A 21,851-nucleotide genomic window follows, 5' to 3' on the forward strand; every position below is an offset into this window, starting at 1 on the left:
CTAAAATCCAAGAGAGTTCAATAAAGCATGAATCAAAACAAAGAAAACATCTCAATCACGCCACAAGCTTCACCTCTTAGCCCGAGCTAAGAGGTTTAGCTAACCATAAGCATGATCACGCTAAAACTCATAAAAGCATTAAAGGAAAACAAAGAAGAAAAAAGATGGAAGAACTCTAGGGCCGGCGTCCACGATCTCTCTCTCTCTCTCTCTCTCTCTCTCTCTCTCTCTCTCTCTTATTTCTTCCACGTCCAAGCTTCCTTTCACGGCTGATCCTCCTCACATCCTTGGATTTTATGCCCTCTCCACGTCTCCACGCTCCCCTTTTATAGCCACAAGGGTCGGTGGAGTGAAGAAAAGTCTGTGAGAAGGCTGTTTACGCAGCAACAAGGACTGTGTGCATAGGAAAAAGCAAAATGACTTGCATTTGGTGGCGATTTTGGTGCGCTGATTGTGCTAAATTTCTGATTTGGCTCCATGATTGGGGGCGTGACCCTCTCCTCTGTCGTTTAGACGGTCTAGATCATGGATCCAACAATGATCTTGATCACGCAATGGCCCACAGTGGCCGGATCTATCGGACGAATGGCCTTGCATACGGACTACGCTAGAATGCTTGGTGGTCCCCATAATGATGTTTTCGGAGAAATCCACCCCATCCATTGGATTCCTAGCGAGATTTCGGTCGGAGGGGTGGGTTTGGTTAAGTTTTGGTGCGGCCCACTTTTTCAAATCACCTCGCCATTCATCCTGCATTTGACGGCGATCTGCGTGTGTACACATATATGGGACCAAAAGGGGTTCATGGGTATGGTCGGCCTCACCCCCTGAACACAATGGGCAGTCTGGATCATCCGAATGGATGATCAGGGTGGCCCATTACACTTCCCAGCGGGACCACGCGCGGATGCTGGATGCAAAGCCGGGATGGGTCGGGTCAGCCTGACTTTGACCGGGCTGGCCAGTCTGGTGCGGGAGTGCCTGTGCGCTCCCTCGTTCCCATGTGGGGTCCACTGTGATGTTTATGAGAAATGCGCTCCATTCATCCATTTTACCACCTCATTTAAGGGGTTCATACCAAAATTGAAGCATATCCAGATATCAGGTGGGCCCCAGATCAGTGATTTATGGGCTGATCAATTCGTTGAGCTACTTCCACAAAGATCCAATGGCTGAAATTCGACGTGTACGGCTAATTTAGGGTCCTCAGGTCAAACATAAAGTTTTGAGCCAAACGGATGGTGGGAACCCTGTGATCTTACATGCAGGACGACTTTCAGGCATCTTTATCGTCGATCACTTGATTTTCTCGTATCTTTGGCGTGTAAATTCTTCGATCTTAGTCCCCTAAGATCCGTCCCTTGCCTTGGTGACTCTTGAGCCTCAAATCCATACTTTTAGCACCCTTTTTAAGTCCAAGTTCTAAAATTAACCTTGCAACATAAACACGATTAAAATAAGATGTTAAACAGTATCATGTTCGTAAAATTAAGTAATAACTGGGGTCTAATATGCAATATTTGACCCTCAACAGTAATGATATACCAAGATAGACATTCCCTTCAAAGAGGGCCTTTAGGATCGCCCATGTATTATGCAAATGCAATGAATGATGGATGATATATGAATGCATCTTCTCATAACTGTCATAGATACTTTTCTTGATCAGAATATTAATATGTGAATTCATCGTAACATATATTCACAGTAGTTAAATTAACAACATCGTAACAAAACACTCCAATCAATACATCAATCAATCAAACTATCACAAATAATTTATTTTAATTTCAATTAATCATGAGACACGTTGAGTTACTCACTTGAGTCTAGTAGTATAGAATCCACAAGGTAATCAAGCTGGTTTGAATTCAGAAATTCTATCAATTATATCCACAACATTATTATTCATTTGGATAAATTACACGGTGGGACCTACCTTTAGTTAACATCCTAAGTGGCCAAGACTTAAATGACTAAATTATATTCATTAAATTAAATTATAAAAATTTAAATTTTCTCCTTTTTTTTTGTTCTTTTTAATATTATGAAATCGAATGGCGAATGATTAATCGGGGTGGCCCACCGAATGATTGGATTATCCAGTTTCTTAAGGTCTTGGCATATTTTGCTTCTAAACATTGGATGAATGATGTGAATATAGCCACACACACACCGATAACCCATCTCGACCTTTTATGTCAAGTGATATTAACACTCGCACAAAAATTTGAGCTTTCCTTATTAAACACTTTTAGATCTGACTAGTGTGACTCATCAAATGGTCAGATTGATCTAGAAATTAGGGACTTTGTATATTTTGACCTTAGGGATCGTATGATCTATATAAATCTAATATGATTCGATCATATATACACTAATCAATCTCTATAGCAAGAAATTTTGCATTGAATTTTAGACTTCCATTATCTTTATATTGGATATACCCACAGATCGATGCGATGAACATGTGACCAATCCGCACCGTACATTGCATAGATGGAGTCAAATTATATTTAATGTATAAAAATAATGAAAGAATTGACAATAACTTACCAAATTTAAGCTCTTCAAAATCCTCTCACTCTCTCCCTTTCTTAGTTGTCACAGGGTGCCTTTTAGTTAATATCTAAGTTGGAGTAGAACTTCTCTTATAACACACTCTTTAAAAAGAAAGGCTCATTTGAGGTATTGAGACTTGGGAGATACGGGTATGATTAGGGTTATATATAAGGGAGAATGATTATGATTAGAGATAAGATAAAAATAAGATAAACATAAGATAAGAATAAGATACGAGATAAGATAGAGATATAGATTATATAAGAGAGAAGGATTATGAATAGAGATAAAATAAAGATAAGATAGGAATAAGATAGGAGATAAGATAGAGATAAACATTATAAAACAAAAGTTCTTTTCATGGGTGGTACATGCGCTCGCTTCTCCTCCATCTAAATAAATTAGGGAAAGACTTACTGTGGAGAATTGACATTGACATTTCATAAGTTTTGTGACATTGATCAAAGAGGTAATTCTATTTCTAGAATGTGTTTTTCCTTGTAGACACTTGATAATATCTAAACAGGAATAGTTAGAATTCATTCATTAAAATTTGGGTTTTGAAAACTTTTAATTTCAGTCATGCTTCAAAAAACCTAACACGTTAATGTATTGTGTTGGTTCTAAAAAGTAGATTTATTGGCTTTACAAAGCCTAAAGACAACTTAGAAAAATTGATGGTGTAGAAGGAAGGAAGAAAGAAGAAACCAAAACAAAACTCTTTCTAAACTATTTTACTGCTGCTTGTTGCCGCAAACTTGTTTCTTCACTTGCTATAACTGGATCTATGAGGTGCCTATTTATAGGCTTTTGAATAAAATGTGAAAAGACAAAAATGCCCCTATTAGGAGCTTCTAACATTAAATATTCCTAGAAACTTACAAATGCTTTCCATCTTCCAAAAGAGCTTCATGGGAACTGTTGTTGTGCATTGGAAGATAAACAGTCAAGTAGTTGTTGTAAATGGTTTTGGTTTGCAATTCCAATACTATCCTTCAAACCAAAACAGGTTTCATTCCAAACATTGATCTAAGTTTCTTGAATGTATCAGTCGACAAAGCTTTGGTGAAGATGTCTGCCACTTGTTCGGTGGTATGATAGTACTCTAGCTTCACTGATTTCTGCCTCACTTGATTTCTTAGGAAATGATAACTCGTATCAATGTGCTTGCTCCTCCCATGCTGCACTGGATTTTTGGCAAGCTCAATTGCCGACTTGTTGTGCACGTATATGATGGTGTATTCTTCCTGTGAATGCTTTAACTCCTTTAGCATATTCCTTAGTCATATCGCCTCACATATAGTGGACGACACTGCTACATACTCGGCTTCACATGTGGACAGTGCTACCGTGCTCTGCTTCTTTGAGTTCCATGTGAATGCTGTCGATCCAAGATAGAAAGCATAGCTTATGGTAATCTTTGATAGAAAGCATAGCTTGTGGTAATCTTTCTTTCATCTTGGCCACCACCCCAATCACTATCAGAGTATCCATACCGAATCGCCTCATCATCGTATGGGTAAAAGAGACCGAATTCAATAGTCCATTTAATATACCTCAGAATTCTTTTTGCAGCTAGCCAATGTGACACTTTTGGTGCTTCCATATACCAGCTTAGAAACCCAACACTATAGACTATATCTGGTCTAGTGATTGTGAGGTACCTTAGGTTTTTGATTAGGCTTTTAAATAAAGTTGAGTCAACATTTCTTCCTTCGCCATCTTTTGTGAGCTTTAGACTGTTGAGGGTCAAATATTGTATATTATCTCCCATTTATATCTTGGTTTTATGAACATGATAATGCTTAATGTTCTATTTTACTCAAGTTTGTGTTGTAAGGTGAATTTAAGAGCTTGGATTGAAAATGGTACTAAAAGCTTGGATTTGATGCTCAAGAATCACCGAGGCAAGGGATGGATCTTAGGAGACCAAGATTGAAGAATTCACATGCCAAAGATCCAAGAAAATCAAGTGAGGAATGAAGAGAATCAAAATTTGAAGTGAAGAAAAGGAATCTTAAATTCGTCCTGAAAAAGCATATTTTGAAACTCTGGGTCATTTTATGAAATTGCGCAGAGTGAAGTCTATTTTGAAAAATTGTGTAGAGTGAAGTCTATTTTAGTAAACTGTATAAATTTGAGGCGGTTTCTAGAGTTTTCCAACTAGGTACAAAAGTTGGAGTTCTACAACTATAAATAGGAGTCCCTAGGATGTTCATAGGTATCTTCTAGGATTTAAAGTGTGGAGTAAAAGTGTGGAGAAGCTGTCGCCAAGAGTTTTTCTTCTTCTTCCTTAGTTGTTTTCATGCTTTCTTCTAGAGTTTTAGATCTAATCATGTCTATGGTTGGCTAAACCTCTTAATTAGGGTTAAGAGGTGAAGCTTGTAGCGTGATGGGATGTTTCTATTGCTTTGATTCATGTTTATGTTGAATTTCATGGATTCTAATTTGATATTTAAGGAATACTTTCAATTTTTAATGGTTTATTGTGACTCAAATTATAGTAGATCTGCAATGGCTTTGAGTATATATTCTTTTCCTTATTTGAGATTGTGAAATTAATAAGTCTTGTTGTTCACCATCGTTCCTTGGGCATGGTAGGGAGATGGAATCCTTCCTAATCTTCACAATTCTCTTGCTTTGAGATTATGAGATTGGTAAATCCTATTGTTTGCCATTGTCTCCTGGGCATGGTTTTGGTGATGGAATCCCTGCCAATTATCATAATTCTCCTTCATTGAGAATTAGGTCAATGAAAGTTCAAATTTGATTTTATTGATATATTTTCTAATTGGATAAGATAAGACTCCAATTCTAATTGTGTTACTTGAATCAAGTAAGAGGGCTCTCTAATCACTATAAGTGAATCCTTGACACCCTAGTTCCCACCTTTAAAATCTTAGTTTTAATTACTCTATTCACAATTACTCTCTCAAATACTTCAAAATTAGTTTCACATCTTCTTCTAGTTCTACTTCTAGTTAATTTTCGAAACATACAAGTTTAAGTCCCTGTGGATTCGACCTTGGTCTTACCGAAATTATTATTACATCGCGATCCTATACTTGGGGTTGTGAACATAAGTCTGTTGTAGCAGGTGTATTCACGACTTTATAGTCGGTCATCCGAAACTTCTCAAGAAGTTCTTTTACGTACTTCTTCTGTGATATATAGATGTCACCGACTTGTTGTTTCACTTCGATGCCCAAGAAGAAAGACATCAATCCACCACCAGTCATCTCGAACTCATCGAACATAGCCTGCTTGAATTCTTCAAACATTACCTAGTTGTTTCCAGTGAATAACAAATCATCAACATATAAACAAGCTATAAGCATATCGTCACGGGCATTCTTCTTTATGTAGACGACATGCTCATATGGACATTTGACGAAACTATTCTCTTGAAGATAGCCGTCGATCCGTGCATTCCAAGCACGAAGAGCTTGCTTCAACTCATACAGGGCTTTCTTCAGTCGATACACCTTGTGTTCCTCCCCTTACATCATGAAGCCTTCAAGCTAGTCAACATAGACTTCTTCTTCGAGTACTCCATTTAAGAATGCGGATTTCATATCCAGTTGGTAGATCATCTAATTGTGATGAGCTGCTAGGGAGATAATCATCCTCACAGTGTCAAGGCAAGCAACTGGGGTAAAAACTTCTTCATAGTCTACCCCATATTTCTGTTTGTAGCATTTTACTATGAGCCTTGCCTGATATCGTTCAATCTTACCATTAACATTCTGCTTGATTTTATACACCGATTTAAGACCAATTGTCTTATGGCCTTCAGGGAGTGAGATTAACTCCCATGTGTGATTCTTTTCGATGGCATGAATCTCTTCTTCCATAGCCTTTCTCCAACATTCACATTCATGGCCTCCTCAAACGTAAGAGGCTTCTGCTCCACATACAGGCAGAACAAATTCACTTCCTCAGTTTCTACGTAGATCTCGTTAAGGCTTCTTATTTTGATAGGAGCCAAGGGTGAAGGAGAATTGGATGAAGATGTGCAGGCTGAATTCTGATTTGATAAAGTACTTCTGGGGGAGATGAAACGTACTCTTGAACTTCTGCAATCTAAAGGGGTTGATGTGGGTCTCTACTTCTGATTCACATACCTCTCTTCTTCATATTCTTCGGCCTCGACCTGATTTTCTTTTGCCAAATCTTCCTGGTTCCACTTCCAGGCTTCTTCTTCATAGAACACCACATCTTTACTTATCACTACCTTATTAGTTAATGGGTTGTAGAGCTTGTATGCCTTTGATTCTTCGCTGTAGCCGATGAAGAAACACTTCTTGTCACGATCATCAAGTTTCTTCCTTCTTGCTTCTGGAACTTGAGTGTAGGAAACATACCCAAAGATTTTAAGGTGCGCCATGCTCTGCTTATAGCCGCTCCAAGCCTCTTGTGGTGTCACAAACCAGACGCTCTTGGTGGGACACTGATTAAGCAGATATGCAGTACATACAACTGCCTCTCCCCAACAGCTCTTTGGTAGGCCTTTCTCCTTCAATATGGTCCTCATCATGTCGAGGATGATGCAGTTTTTCCGTTCCACAATTCCATTTTGTTGTGGCGTGTAAGCTATAGTGTGTTGTTGCCTAATGCCATGTTCCCTGCAATAGTCTCCAAAAGCATTTGAGGTGTATTCCCCACCTCTGTCAGATTTGAGAACTTTGATTTTGAAGTCACTTTCAGTTTCCACATGAGCTTTGAAATTCTAAAAGATAGTAAAAGCAACAGATTTTTCTTTTATACAGTACACCCATAGCTTTCTGCTAAAATCATCAATGAAGGTAATACGGTATTTATTGCCTTCAAGAGAGGGTGTTTCAAATGGTCCACAGATGTCGATGTGAACAAACTGCAACGGCTCCTTTGTTCTTTGAGATACTCCAACTGGGAAGGAGTTCCTTTGCTGCTTGCCAAGTGTGCACGCCTCACACACATGTTATGAAGCTTCAATAGCAGGCAAGTCATGCACCATGCTTGATGAGGACAAGAGCTTAAGGCCATTAAAGTTTAGATGGCCAAAAAGAAGATGCCACTTCCATGATTTATTATTGGCACGTCCATAAAGACGCTTCTCGAGGCTTGTGTTTATTTGGAGTGGGAAAATTTGATTTTTCGCCATTCGGGCCCATGCCACATGTTTACCGCATGCATCTATTAATGACATAATTGGGTTCTCCATATGTATCACATACCCCCTTTTCAAGTAGTTGGCCGATGCTGAGGATGCTACTTTTCATGTTGGGTACATAATATACATTAGAGATGAATTGCAGCTCACCATTTTTCTGGTAAATTTTGATTTTACCTTTACCTTCACCGGAGTTTTTGATGAGTCTCTGAACGTTACATCGCTATGAACTCCTTTTGTGAGTTTGATAAATAGTTTTTTGTCGCCGCACATTTGACTGATCACAACATTTCTCTTGTGCAAGGAAGAGTGGTCCTTTCCTCTTCATGATTTGATGCTTTAGCATAGTTGGATCGTTCATCTTGATCCACTAGCTTACTCCAACAATCTGATGCATAATGGCCGAACTTATTGCAATTTCAGTACTAAATAATTTTCACATTTCCACGACCTCGTGTGGATCGGCCTCTACCATTTCCTCTGCCATGGAAATTGGTAAAATTTTGTTAATTTTGTGGATTGCTTGGATTATATTCACACCCTCTTCCTCTTGCACGATTGTTAGTGCCACGACCTCCACGATGTGTATGTCTACCTCTTTGTTCATTTTGAGTCAGCTTAGACTCTAAGGCATATTCAAGTATCATTCCTGCATTCTTTTGCATTCTTTGCTCATGCACTTGCAACGATCCCATCAACTCTTTAATGGACAGTTTTTTCAAGTCCTTTGATTCTTTGATCGCTACAACCACGTGCTCAAACTTGATTATGAGAGATCGCAATGCTTTTTCCATGACACATATTTCTTCAAAATTTTCATTATTTCTTTTAAAATTGTTAATAATAACAAGTAAATGTAAGAAGTAGTCAAAGATACTTTCGCCTTCCTTCATGTGCGCTGCTTCAAACTCGACTTTCAGTGTTTGAAGGCGAACCTGTTTCACTCGATCAACACCTTTGAAGATGGTGATAAAGGTATCCCAAGCTTGCTTGCTTGATGTTGCTTCGACAATCTTTTCAAAAGTTGATTCATCCAACCCTTGATAGATGAGGAACAAGGCCTTGTTGTCTCTCTTCCTTTGATTTTTGATAGCGGTGTTTTCTTCGATAGTGAAGGCGGCTTCTTCCTCCTTAGTGGGTTCTACATATCCATCAGTGACGATCTCCCGTAGATCTTGCGACCCAAACATCTCCTTCATTTGGATGCACCACTTTTCATAGTTGTTCTTTGACAACTTAGGAATCTGCGGCTGGATTGTGATGGCCATCTTTACACCAACAAGCTTTATGGGTTAGACAAATTGGCTTTACTAAGCCTCAGGATGACGCAAACAATCTGTTGTTTTTTTTTTTGATAAAAATGGCTGATTTTTTTTTTTTTTTTTTTCAGGGGGAAAGGAAGGGAGAAAGGGATGGATTAGAAATCTGATTTTTTTTAAAACAGATTTTTTTTTTTTTTTTGGCTGAAAAAAACTGCTGAAATCTGATTTTTTTAAAAACAGATTTTTCTTTCCTTGGCGGAAAAAACTGCTGGCAACTTCAACCAGGGAACTCTAAAAAAACTTGGCTTTGCAGTCTGATTTTTTTTCTTAAACAGATTTTTCTTCAGAAAAATCTGTTCTTGGCTGAAAAAACTGCTGGAAACTTCTTCTAGAAAAAGAACTTGGCTCTGGTACCAGTTTGTTGGTTGTAAAAACCAGATTTATTGGCTTTACAAGGCCTAAATACAACTTAGAAAAACTGATGGTGTAGAAGGAAGGAAGAGAGAAGAAATCAAAATAGAACTCTTTCTAAATTGTTTTACCGCTGCTTGCTGCCGCAAACTTGTTTCTTCACTTGCTACAACTGGATCTACAAGGTACCTATTTATAGGCCTTTGAATAAAATGTGAAAAGACAAAAATGCCCCTACCAGGAGCTTCCAACATTAAATATTCTTAGAAACTTACAGATGCTTTCCATCTTCCAAAACAGGAACTGTTGCTGTGCATTGGAAGATAAACAGTCAAGCAGTTGCTGTAAATGGTTTGGTTTGCAATTCCAATATATTGAACCTCAGTTTGAATGGACTGAATGTAGTTTCTGAATCCCAATTGCGCAGAAAAAAGCTTTGTTCGCCAAAAGCGAGTCTCTGGCTATTTCTATAATTTCTTAATGATTTGATGTTATTTTGATTGTTGTTGTTTCTGTTGGATAGGCAATGGAAGTGTTGAGCTCAACATTGGTGGATATTGGCAAGTATCTGTGGAGACCTCTTAAGGCACAAGTGACCTGCCTTATTCATTTCCGTGACAACGTAAAGGATTTGAAAGACAAGGTGGAAGATCTGGTGGCGAAGAGAAATGACATACAAGAAAAGGTAAGAGCAGGATGTTCTAGTGGAGAAATAGCAACCCAAGAAGTCATATTGTGGCAGCAGCGGGCTTTTGACATACTAGAAGAAGCACAAGGGATACAGCAGAGAGTGGGAGAAAACAAGGAATGTCTATGTTGTCCGAATCTAAGATGGCGTTACCATATAAGCAAGCAGGCGAAAGAGAAGGCAGAGATCATTGCTAGGCACCGTGATCAAGGGAAATTTGATACATTGACGATAGCCCTGCCTCCGCCGCCAGTCATAAACCAGGAAGCTCCATTGATCAAAGGTCAAGCATCGGCAGAATTGGCTATGAAGAAAGTCATGGATGCTTTACGCGATGAAAAAATCAAGATAATTGGTGTGTGGGGTATGGGTGGTATTGGTAAGACCACCCTTGTGAAAAATGTGAACAATCAGATGCAGGGCAGGAAAGACTTCGACAGAGTCATAATGGTGACTATTTCTAAAGAATATAAAGGGTCCAGGCTGATATCATGAAGAGATTGGGTCTTGTTTTAGAGGATAAAGATGAGTCCTCACGTGCAATCGAACTCCGGGAAAAATTAATGCAAGAGAAGAGATTCTTAATAATCTTGGACGATTTATGGCAGGCACTTGATTTGGCTGATGTGGGAATTCCTTGTGTTAATGATATGGTGGGTTGTAAGATCATAATCACCACAAGAAGAGAGCTGGTTTGTAGAAATATGGAAACCCAGGTAAACATCAAAGTAGACTTGCTCTCAAGTGGTGAATCATGGAAACTATTCAAAGAGAAAGCAGGTGATGTTGTTGATCTTCCTACTGTGTATACCACCGCAAAGGAGGTTCTTAAAGAATGTGGTGGACTTCCTCTCGCTATTATAACACTGGGAAGGGCACTGAGAGGTGTAAGAAATCCTGAGGTGTGGAACAATGCATTGTCACAGCTGAAAAAGTCTGCACCGAGTGACGTTGAAGGGATGAGCAAGGTATATCAGTCAATCAAAATCAGTTATGAGTGTTTACGACCTGATTTGAGACCGGGCTTCTTGTTTTGCGGCTTGTTTCCTGAAGACTATGATATTGATGTGGATAGGATGATCAGATATTGGAAGGGTGAAGGTTTTCTTGAAGATGCTGGAAGTCTGGAGGAAACAATAAACAGAGGGCAATCTTGGGTTGAGGAACTCAAGCTTCTTCTTTGTTATTAGAGAGTGAAACAGAAGGGTTTGTAAGGATGCATGATGTAGCTAGGGATGTTGCCATTTTGATTGCATCAAAAGAAGAGGTGGGATTCAAATCTTTTGTGAGAGCTGGAGCTGAATTGAAAGGTTTGCTACGAGGACTACAGTGGGAGGAATACATGAGGATTTCTCTTATGCGGAGCAGAATTGATGAACTGCCGGAAGGAATAATGCATTGTCCAAACTTACTAACATTGATGATGGCAGAAAATAAGGAGCTGAGTGAAATAAAAGGTTGGTTTTTTGAAGAAACAAAAGGTCTTCGGGTTCTTGATCTAAGCAACACGGCTATAACTAGGCTACCAATCTCACTTTCGAACCTGTTGAATTTACAGGTGCTTTGCCTGAGATACTGCAGGTTTGGAAAATTGGGTTGTCTGTCACCAGTTGGGGGATTGAAGCAGCTTGAATCCTTGGACCTTTCCTACAACGATGACTTGTGTGAGTTGCCAGTTGAATTGGGGGAATTGATAAATCTAAGGAGCCTGAACTTGACATATACTAGTAGTCTAGCAATTGTACCGCATGGCATCATATCAAGGTTGGCTCACTTGGAAGAATTGAAGATGTTGGGGAGCTTCAGCAAGTGGGAGGTTGGAGTAAAGGAAGAAGAAGCAAGAAGCAGCAGCAACTGTACCTTGGCAGAGGTGGCATCCTTAGCAGAGTTATCCTGTTTATGCCTCCACATTGCCGATTTGGACCGTTTTCCACAGGACTATGCTCGGCTTAAAAGCTTGGAAAAATTGAAGAAATTTCATTTATATATATACCAGTCAGAGTATGAAATGTACGCTTACACACTAAGTCTTGGCTTCACCAGCGATTCATTCAGAAGAACTGTGCTGATTGGTTGCATTCCTATTACAAGATGGGTTAATATGATTTTACAGCAGACTACACAAATAGCATTATTTCATTCCAAGGGACTAAGAACACTCGATGAGTTTGGAAATTTACCAAGTGTGCAAAAAATCCACCTCTTCTACTGCAATGACATGGAATGTGTTTTCAGTGCAAGGGAGGCCCCAGCAACATGGCTCAAGAACCATGTAGTCCATTCCACTTCATTCCCAAGAATGGAGAATTTAACTAGACTCCTGGTGAGGGAATGTGATCGAGTAGAGCACGTGTTTGCTGGTACCCAATCAATGTTGCAAGATGATGTGCTCCCCCGGCTCCAATCCTTGTCTTTTGAGAATCTGAAAAACATGAGAAGCATTTGGGCAATGGGGTTAGTGGGAACGTTCAAGAACCTGGCTCACTTGGACTTTCAATGTTGCACTGTCTTGAAGAAGAATGCTTTATCATCTGAGCAGATAAAGGGGGGCCTCCCTAATCTTGTGGAGCTCAGTGTAGGTAGTTGCTATGAAATAGAGGAGATAATATCAGATGTGGCTGATAATGAGGGTCTCCTACCTAAACTCAGAGAGTTGAGATTATACAAGCTACCGGAATTGGTGCGAATCTGTGGAGGAAATGGAGAACTCCCACTCCCACAACTGGACTGGCATTCATTACAAGAAATCAGTGTGCATAAATGTCCTAAGCTTAACAAGTTGCTGCCACTGCAAAGGGGTGCGCAAGGTGCTCCATCGCTGCGAGAAGTTAGGGGAGAAAAGGAGTGGTGGGAGACATTGGATTGGGATGAAGATGACGATATCAAGGCCTATTTCCAGCCTTTTTTTATAGAAGAAAGGTGATTGATTCATTCATCTTGTTTTATTTGTCTTTCTTTTCTTTCTTTCTCATTTAGATCCAAAGACTTAAATTTTGCTTTGATCTTGACTTTGTTGATGCTAGAGCGCAATGGGATTCATTCGGGGAAGCAACCTAGAGGTAATTCCTTTCATTCAATCTGCACTTGACAAGCTGCCACCATCAAGAAAACACAACGGTTCACTTGTTTCCTTGCTGGCTTGTGATGCAGATTCAATTAATTTTGTCCAATTTCTTCCAGCTATTTACTGGCCTTGTTTCCTACATTCAGCTATTCGCATCAATGTCCTTCATCAGCCCACTTTGATCAGCATGCATGTCTGCACTCCAACTTGCTATATGGAGAAGTCCCTACACGCTTACTCTTGCTAACAAACAGCAAGTCCACATGCTGCAAAAAATCCGAGCAATCCGTAATAGGTCAGCTACATTGTTAAAAAAAGAAAAGAAAAGGTGAGGAAAAAAAAGAAAAAAAGAAAAAAAAGAAAAAGAATGAAAAAAAATGAAAAAGAACAAAAAAATGAAGAAAAACCTACATTATATCTTCTTGCCTGTTCTAGTAAAAGACATTGATGGAGAGAAGAAAGTTTGTTTTTATTACATATTATTTTACCTGCCTGAGTGAAAATGACTGATATTTTAGCCATGTATCTAATCATTGCCGTCTACCTGATTTGGCACACGTGCACTGTATTGGCATGTGTGGATGCTTGTGGATTGGCAGGGATCCACATGCGTGTGAGCTTAGCAAACCCCATCCTATTAATTTCTGTTGTGATTTTGCTTTTATTTTCTTTTCTTTGAGCTGTAATATGATTGTATCTTAGATAAGCTAATGCACCTCTATTGTGAGTTACTTCCCCTTTCATTCATTCATACGTATTTGTAGGCCAAGAAGTGTCCCCATGGATAACCAAGACCTCAGTTTTGAAACGAGGTTATCTTCACTCAGTTTCCTTATCCTACCAGGCTTTGTAGTAGAACCGGCCTCTATCTTCATTGGCTTTTCCTACAAAACGCCCCATGATTGTGGGCATGGTGGACCCTACTGTAGTGTTCATGAGATATTCACCCCAACCATCATGTGCATCACCCCATGTTAGGCCAAAGACCCAAAAATCAGCCTCATTTACAGTAAAGGTGGACCACAGTTAGAAACAGTATACAAGATCACCTTTCAAACTATTTCCCTTGGTATGGCTTTCTAAAATCACTAATGTGCCTGAATTTTTTTACTCCAGGACTCAATTTTAATGTGGTATCTAATGGTTGGAGTGGAATCTAATGGTTGGAGTGGATTCAGTATAATTATTATGGTGGGCCCTATAAAAATTATTGGTGGACATTTTTCTCCAAATTGTTTTTATTTTAGTTTCTCCACTTGAATTAGAGGACATACCATTTTTAGATATGAGCCTAAAATGGGTTGCACATTAATGGTTGGAATAGATCTCACATGCCCATCATAGTTAGAGGTTTACATGAATCGAGCTAGCTCGGTCAACTCGCTCAACTCGGCTCGAAAAAGCTCGATTCGGCTCGGTTCGAAGTTGAGTTTGATCCGAGTCGAGCTGGTTTTTAGAGCTCGAAATTGAGTTCGAACCGAGTTTGAGCTGGCCCGATCTTGACTCGACTTAGTTCGATATATAGCTTGAACTCAGCTTGACTTGGTCAGATGGTATAAAAAGAATTAAAAAAAAAAACCCTAAACTTTACCCCATTTCCCTTTTATTTGAAAAAAGAACTGCCCGCCAGACCCTAGCTCCCTCTCTCTCTGCTCGTCTCGCCCGACCAGCGGCTCTCTCTCTCTCTCTGCTCGTCCCGCTCGACCAACAGCGACTCGGCCTCTCTCTCTCTGCTTGTCCCACTTGACTAGCAGCGACTCCACCTCTCTCTCTCTCTCTCTCTCTCTCTCTCTCTGCTCGTCCCACCCGACCAACAGCGACTTTGCCTCTCTCTTGAAAGATCGAGCTTGAACTTGACTCGAAAGCTTGAGCTCGAACTCAGCTTGAACTAGTCCGATTTGCTGACCGAGCTGAGTCAAGTTGGACATGATGGCTCGGTCACCGAGCCGAGCCGAACACAAGCTAGGTGTCCTGCTGACCGAGCAAAGTCAAGCTGAGGCCAGCTCGACTCGGTGTATAACCCTAATCATAGTGGCTTCTTCAAAACTCATGGGTGGGTGTTGAGCCAGGTGAAATAACATCCCTAGACATGACTTCCCAATGTGGAATAACACATACTGGGTGCTTTTCTAACAGTGGGACTCACCTTGATTAATTTAGATGTTGTAGATCCACGGTGTCCATTAGTTTTTACAGCTCATTTTAGGACATGATCCCAAAAATGAAGTAAATCCAAATGCTAAGTGGACCACAACATAGGAAACGATGGTGGGCCCATTGTAATGTTTATTTGCCATCCAACTTGTTGATAAGGTCACAGAGACCTGGTTGAAGGGAAAAGCAAACGTTAGCTTGATCTACAACCTTTGTGCCCCCAAGAAAATTTTAACAATGGACATTCAATCCCTACTGTTTCCTTTGGCGTGGTCCACTTGAGATATGGATCTACCTCTTTCATTTTTTGTAACATGCCTTAAAATGAGATGTAGAAAACTAATGGTCAGCATGGATATGTTACACGGACATCAAGGTAGGCCTCATGGTTAGGAAAACAGCCACCACCACGTTACCCATAGACAACCCTTATAACACCTGGGAAGTGACGTCCAGCACGGGAGTTTTTTCACCGGTCTTTAGGCCTTGATTTTTTAAGGGTAAGGGTCCACTGCAACGGGTATGTGAGATACGTTCTGACCATTACATGTAACTTAGCATTGGGGCCAAAAGCTAAGCCCATTAATGATTTAGATGTTTTTTTTTTTTTTTTTTTCCTGTTAGCTTGTTCGTACACCCCACTGTCAGTTCACACTTCACTGTTAGCCACCCCCACTAGGGATCGATGCCAAGACCTCGGTCTTGAAACGAGGTATCTTTCATTCAGTCTACCACTTGAGCAATGGATCAGGTTGTGATTTAGATGGTTCACACCAAGGGAAACAGTTCGGAAGGTGAGCTTTACCTTGTACATTGCTTCTATCAATGTGGTCCACCTTAATCAAAGATGAGGCTGATTATTAGGGTCTGAGCGTGACATGGGGTGACGGACATATAATTTCTCATAAACATCACAGTAGGGTTCACCCAAGCAGACAGCCTCACTCCTTTACCTTTAGCATTTGTTAACATTAATTAATTGTATTATTATTATTATTATTATGATGGTTGGACCTTCTGTATAGTCCAAAAAGGATGTCCAACCACTTTTGTAAAGGTGGTGCTAATTAATATAATTAACAGTAATTAATGAGGCAATAAATAAAGAAAAGATGGAAAAAAGGACGTGTGGCTTAGGTAGGCCCTACCATAGTATTTAATCTATTCCATCCACCAGGTGCCTTATATCATCTTCAAGCCCAAAAATCAGCCCCATTCATGATTCCAGTGGACTACATGATTGAAAAAAGTGTACATGTCAACTTTTACCTCCAAAGTGTAACCTTATGTGTGGCCCACATGAATCATATATGTCCCTTAAAAAAAAAAAAAAAAAAGCTTCCGGCATATATTTTGGTGTGGCATTTAATTGTTAGAGTGGATTTCACATAATCATCATGATGGGCCATGTAAAAATTAAGGGTGGTCATTTCTCTCAACTGTTTAGGTTACCCCCACCTAAATCATGGGTCAGCTTAATTTTTCGGCCTTAGGCATAAGGTGGGATTACAAATCTAATGGTCACATTGGATCTTAAATATAAAACAGATATACATATTTTGGACCACATCAAATATGTGGGTCGGAACCCCTAAAATTCCAAGGACTGGGATTGTATGAAAATCCTTGTCTCTGGGTTGCTGTCGGTCGCAGTCAGGTGCTGTCTTGCTCATAGTCCTTCTGTGGGCGAGCTCCAGTTGATAGTTGGGATCCACTTCCCCAGTTCTGCGGAGCTTGTCCCAACCCCCATTTCAAACCAGACAGTGGTCGAATCCAATCAACATCAATGTTTACTTCCTTGAAGGGAGCCTGTGCTGGGCTTTTAGGTTGTAGTTATTATTATTTTTTAATACCGCATGGTGGGTAGAAGTCTGCTATGGTGCTGGAGAGTGTGCTATTTGGAGTTGGATGTGCTGTGCCTGGGGGGATGTGCTGCCCCTTTGTAGGTTGGTGCAATGTTCTGGGCGATGGCTTTATGCAAGGTGTTTCTCACAGGATGGGAAGCGTTTGCTTCTTATCCGGGTGGCTCCAGGAAGTGCATCGAGGGTTTATGTCAAGCGGTGGTCGTGGTTGTTAGTGCTCGGGTGCCGGTGTGGATTTTCTTATATATGTCCTTCTTGATTTCTTGGGTTTTTGTGCCTAGTTTCAGTAGGGGTGGAGTCTTCATTATAAATTTAGGTGAGGCCCGCCGTTTTTTTTTTTTTTTTTCCTTCTTCTTTTGGTAGCTGCCCGGAGACTTGTAAAGAATTTGCAAAATCAGGTGTAGGGCTGTACACGAACCGAGTTAGCTCGCTTAACTTGTCTCGAAAAAGCTCGATTTGACTCAGTTCGAAACTGAGTTCGAGTCGAGTCGAGCTGATTTTTTTAGTTCGAAAAAATTTCAAACTGAGTTGAGTCGAGCTGATTTTTTTAGTTCGAAAAAATTTCAAACTGAGTTCGAGCTTGTTCAAGCTCGAATCAACTTGGATCGAACCCTAACTCAAATCGAACCAGTTTGGTGACTTGGTTACATTGATATTGATGTTGCTCACTAACTATTTGATGAAATAACTCAACGAAACGTCAGCTGGCGGCAAGGAAGGTATGCATATGAAACAAATACCATTCATCTTGATTTTGATGTCGCCTATAAGGTGTTTGATGAAATACCGGCAAAACTGTTGTTGTTGTTTTACATACACTGAGAATTTGAAGGTGCAGTTCACGTGTTTGTGAAAATGCTGCATAGGCAAAGTCAGCTCGATCTTGGCTCGAACTCGGCTTGAATTGGCCTGAGCTGCTGACCGAATTGAGCGGAGCCAGCCAATCAGGCTCGAGGACCGAGCTGAGCCGAGTTCGAGCCGGGGTCAGCTAGTAGCTGAGCCGAGTCGAGCTTGGCACAGCTTGACTCGGTTCGACTCATGTACAACTCTAATCAGGTGTGCTCCCGGACACAGTTCGGCTAGGGACGCTGGCTGATTGTTGGTGTTTTGTGGGCCCACCATGATGTATGTGTTTTATTCACGTTGTTCATTCATTTTTCCATATCATTTGAGAACTTGATAGCAAAATGATGCCGATCTAAATCTTAATTGGACCACACCATGAGAAACCAGTAGTAATTGAATGTCCACCATTAAAAACTTACTAAGGCTCAATATAATGTTTATTTGACGTCCAACCTGTTGATTGGGTCGGATGGATCTGAATGAAGGTAAAAAAAAACAAGTATATGCTTAATCCAAAACTTTTGTAACCTCCAAAAAGGTTTTAATGGCAGGTGTTCAATCAACATTGTTTTTTGTAATGTTGTCCACTAAATATTTGCATCTATCTAATTTTTGGACTCATACCATCAAATGATCTGAAACAAAATGAATAGACAGAATGGATGAAACACATGCAATATAATAGGCCCATATATCACCTAACAGCAGCTATTCACCAGTGGCAGGGTCACTAGCCAATCCGCGTCCTGTGCTCTCCCACCTTTCTTTTGCCTCTCTGTTAAAAAAGAAAAAAGAAAAAGGGACGGAGATTGGGCACATATCACACATCAATGGTACAGTGTGCAGTTGGAAAAGTTTGGGGGTTACATATAATGTATATTTTATCCACACCGTCCATTTATTTTTTCAGCTCATTTTAGGAACGAGCCCAAATGAGGAAGATCCAAAATCTCACTTAGACTACACCGATGTAAACAGTGGTGATTGGACGCCCACCGTTAAAAACTTATAGGGGGATACAAAAGTTTTGGATCAAGCTGATATTTGTGTTTTCACTTAATTTGTCCTGGTTTGTGCAACCTAATCAATAGGTTGAATGGCAAATAAACATCAAAGAGGGCCTTGAAATTTTTTTAATGGTAGGCGTTCAATCACCACTATTTCCTGTGGTGTGGTCCACTCAGATTTGAATCTCCTTCGATTTTTAAAGCATTCCCTGAAATAAGCTGAAAAAATGAATGGACGGTTTGGATAAAACAAACACATCATGGTGAGGCCCACAACTTTTCCAGCACCATACAACACGGTTGCTGTGCGCTACATGCACAATCCCGCCTCAAAACGGTGATTTTAGGACGCAGATTTCCTGCGAGAGCCTTTAGCAATAAGTTCCTATGCGAGGAGGTGAGAAATCTCATTTCAGGACGTGCTATAAAAAACTGAGGTAGATAAAAATTCAAGTGAGTCACACAAGAGGGAAAATTGGAAAAAGAAATTTCTACAGTTGAAACCCTTCCGGGCTCCACCTTGATGGTCCATTCATCCAAATCCGTGTGACCTCATTAATAGATTAGCATCAGTTTTGGAGGCAAATCCACAACTCAAGTGAGCTACACGTGTTGAAACTCTTGGAGAGTCTATCACCGGAGAAAGTTTAAGGACCCGCATCATTTTTAGCATATTTGGTGATATGAGATGGCAAAATAGATGGATAGAGTGGTTTTCTCACAAACATGATGGTGTGCAGGAGCGTGAGTAATGGGAGCGCGGATTGCATCCTACCCTCACCCGTCTTCAACTAGAAACATGCAGGAGCTCTAAGTGGCCACCTTGATGTATGGGAGTTTTATCTACACCATCCATCCAATTTTGTTGTAGCATTTTATGGAATAGGACCAAAACTGAGGCAGATCCATGATAAAGGTGGACCACACAATGAGGATTAAACTCTTACCATTGAAAGCTTTTCAGGGGTCAGAAGTTTTGGATCGAGCTGATATTTGTCTCCTAATAGGACAATCCTAACCCCTGATCGATGAATAAACAACAAGATTTCAAATTCAACAAATAAATGCTAATTAATCAAATATAAAGATCATTGAATTTGAACTTTTGGATGACCTATTTAAGTTGTATCTCATGAGTTAAACAACTTAATTTGAGTTTTATATGATCATAATATTCCAATCAAATTAAAAGCGATATTTCATAGGATAGTTACAGGACCAATCATGCTTTGATATCATGCAATTAAGAACAAAATATTGATAGGATAAGTGTAGGTGAAATGAAAATTTAGAAATGGATAAGTGGTAAGATGGGGAAGAACATACTTAGATATAAATATATTTGAGAAAATTTAGGAGTATTATAATTGATAATTAGACTAGAAAAAATAGACTTAGATGGTTTAGTCATGCATAATAAAGGCCAATAGAAAGGTCAAACGAATATAAATAGTGGTTGTAAAATAATAATTATTATAAATAATTAAAAAAAAATAATTTGAAAAAAAAAAACACACTTGACTACCTATTATTTAATTAAAGGCCAGACCCTAGCCCTGCCATTGCCACCTCTACTGTCACTTTTGTCAAGCAATTCATACGTGGCTCTAGAGAAAAATGGCTGTATGAAGTTGGCCAGGGTGACAAAATGCTCTTTAGATAATTGGCTCTATCCAAAGTCATAGCCAAGTGTCTTCCAGTCCACCTAGTCAACAAGGTGGCTCAACGAGTCTTGTCAGATAGGGCTGAGTCATAATTACTAGTGAGATTCCTGGTGACTCAGCTCAAATTCTGTCTGGTTTAGTTGACTCATCCAAGTTTTCAGGTGACCAAAAGAGTTTAGAACTATGTTTTGGTGCCAAATGGGACTTAGTTGATAAATTTGATTAGGCTAGATGCGATTTGATGAACCCATTAAAGGAAATATTTAAATAATGAAACGATCCAATGCCGAAGACCAGACCCTATAGTGCGGACTCCAAGTATTGGGGGAAGATCGACCATAGCTCACAGGAGAGCCTAGCTCAAGGAGTTACTTCCTAAGCACGGTTGTGAAGATTGGTTCGGATGCTCGACCTTAGTTTCCTATTACATGTGTCTTCTGACTTTGACCACTTGATCTTATCATCACTGAGAATGTCGCAAAACGGTTGAGAAACATCTACTACATGCACGCCTTTGATTCAGGAAGCGTTTCTCTCCATGTAATCGACTCATAGCCTATTATAAATAGAGGCTCCCATCTACAGTGAAAGGTACGCCCTAGTAAACCCTCAACACGACTGGACCCGGATTGCCCGATTCTGACTTAGGCATTAGAGGGTCCCCCTGTTACAAACAGAGTCTTCTTTGTGTACATCCTCAAAGGTCCGATAAGGGTTAACCGGATTTCTACATCAACAGCCACCATCAAATTCTCATGCACAAGATATGAGATACCCGCTATCCAAACAAGCCCCAGAATAGAATCCATAAAAATACGCATCTCATGAAAATCTTGGAAAATCTTTGTTGGTGGTTATTACTATTGTTTTGTTTTGTTTTTTCTTTTCCCATCATCTCAACAGGCCCTTTAATGCCACCCATTCAAATGGTCAAATAATCAAATAAGGGAAGGTTACAGTTCTTGATATAATTAAACTGAGACCGTTTAATTTTGATTTACTTGTATGTCACGTAGGCAATTTTCTAAGTAATGCTTAAGCACTTGCATATCATCCATCATACACTGTCAGAATATGAAAGTTTTTATGGCCAAGGCATCGTATAACCCATCATACTCTGGACAAGTATCAAACAACACCTCCCCGAAAAGCAAAAGAGAAGGGAAATACTTTCATTCA

General features: G+C 39.9%; 2 protein-coding genes across 2 annotated transcripts; both read left to right on the forward strand.

Moving 5' to 3' along the window:
- The first annotated feature begins 8,974 nt into the window (after positions 1-8,974).
- On the forward strand, positions 8,975-11,265 carry LOC131224199 (disease resistance protein At4g27190-like). Its single transcript, XM_058219737.1, has 4 exons — positions 8,975-9,005; positions 9,688-9,743; positions 9,911-10,525; positions 10,684-11,265. The coding sequence occupies exons 1-4, from the start codon at positions 8,975-8,977 to the stop codon at positions 11,263-11,265; spliced, it is 1,284 nt and encodes a 427-aa protein (XP_058075720.1).
- Positions 9,729-13,875, forward strand: LOC131223447 (disease resistance protein At4g27190-like). The gene is made up of 3 exons (XM_058218874.1): positions 9,729-12,994; positions 13,099-13,134; positions 13,226-13,875. Exons 1-2 carry the CDS (start codon positions 11,292-11,294, stop codon positions 13,130-13,132), a joined length of 1,737 nt encoding a protein of 578 aa, XP_058074857.1. The 5' UTR covers positions 9,729-11,291; the 3' UTR covers positions 13,133-13,134; positions 13,226-13,875.
- The last annotated feature ends 7,976 nt before the right edge of the window (positions 13,876-21,851 follow it).

The sequence above is a fragment of the Magnolia sinica genome, chromosome 13, assembly GCF_029962835.1.
Source record: "Magnolia sinica isolate HGM2019 chromosome 13, MsV1, whole genome shotgun sequence".
NCBI classification, from domain to species: domain Eukaryota; kingdom Viridiplantae; phylum Streptophyta; class Magnoliopsida; order Magnoliales; family Magnoliaceae; genus Magnolia; species Magnolia sinica.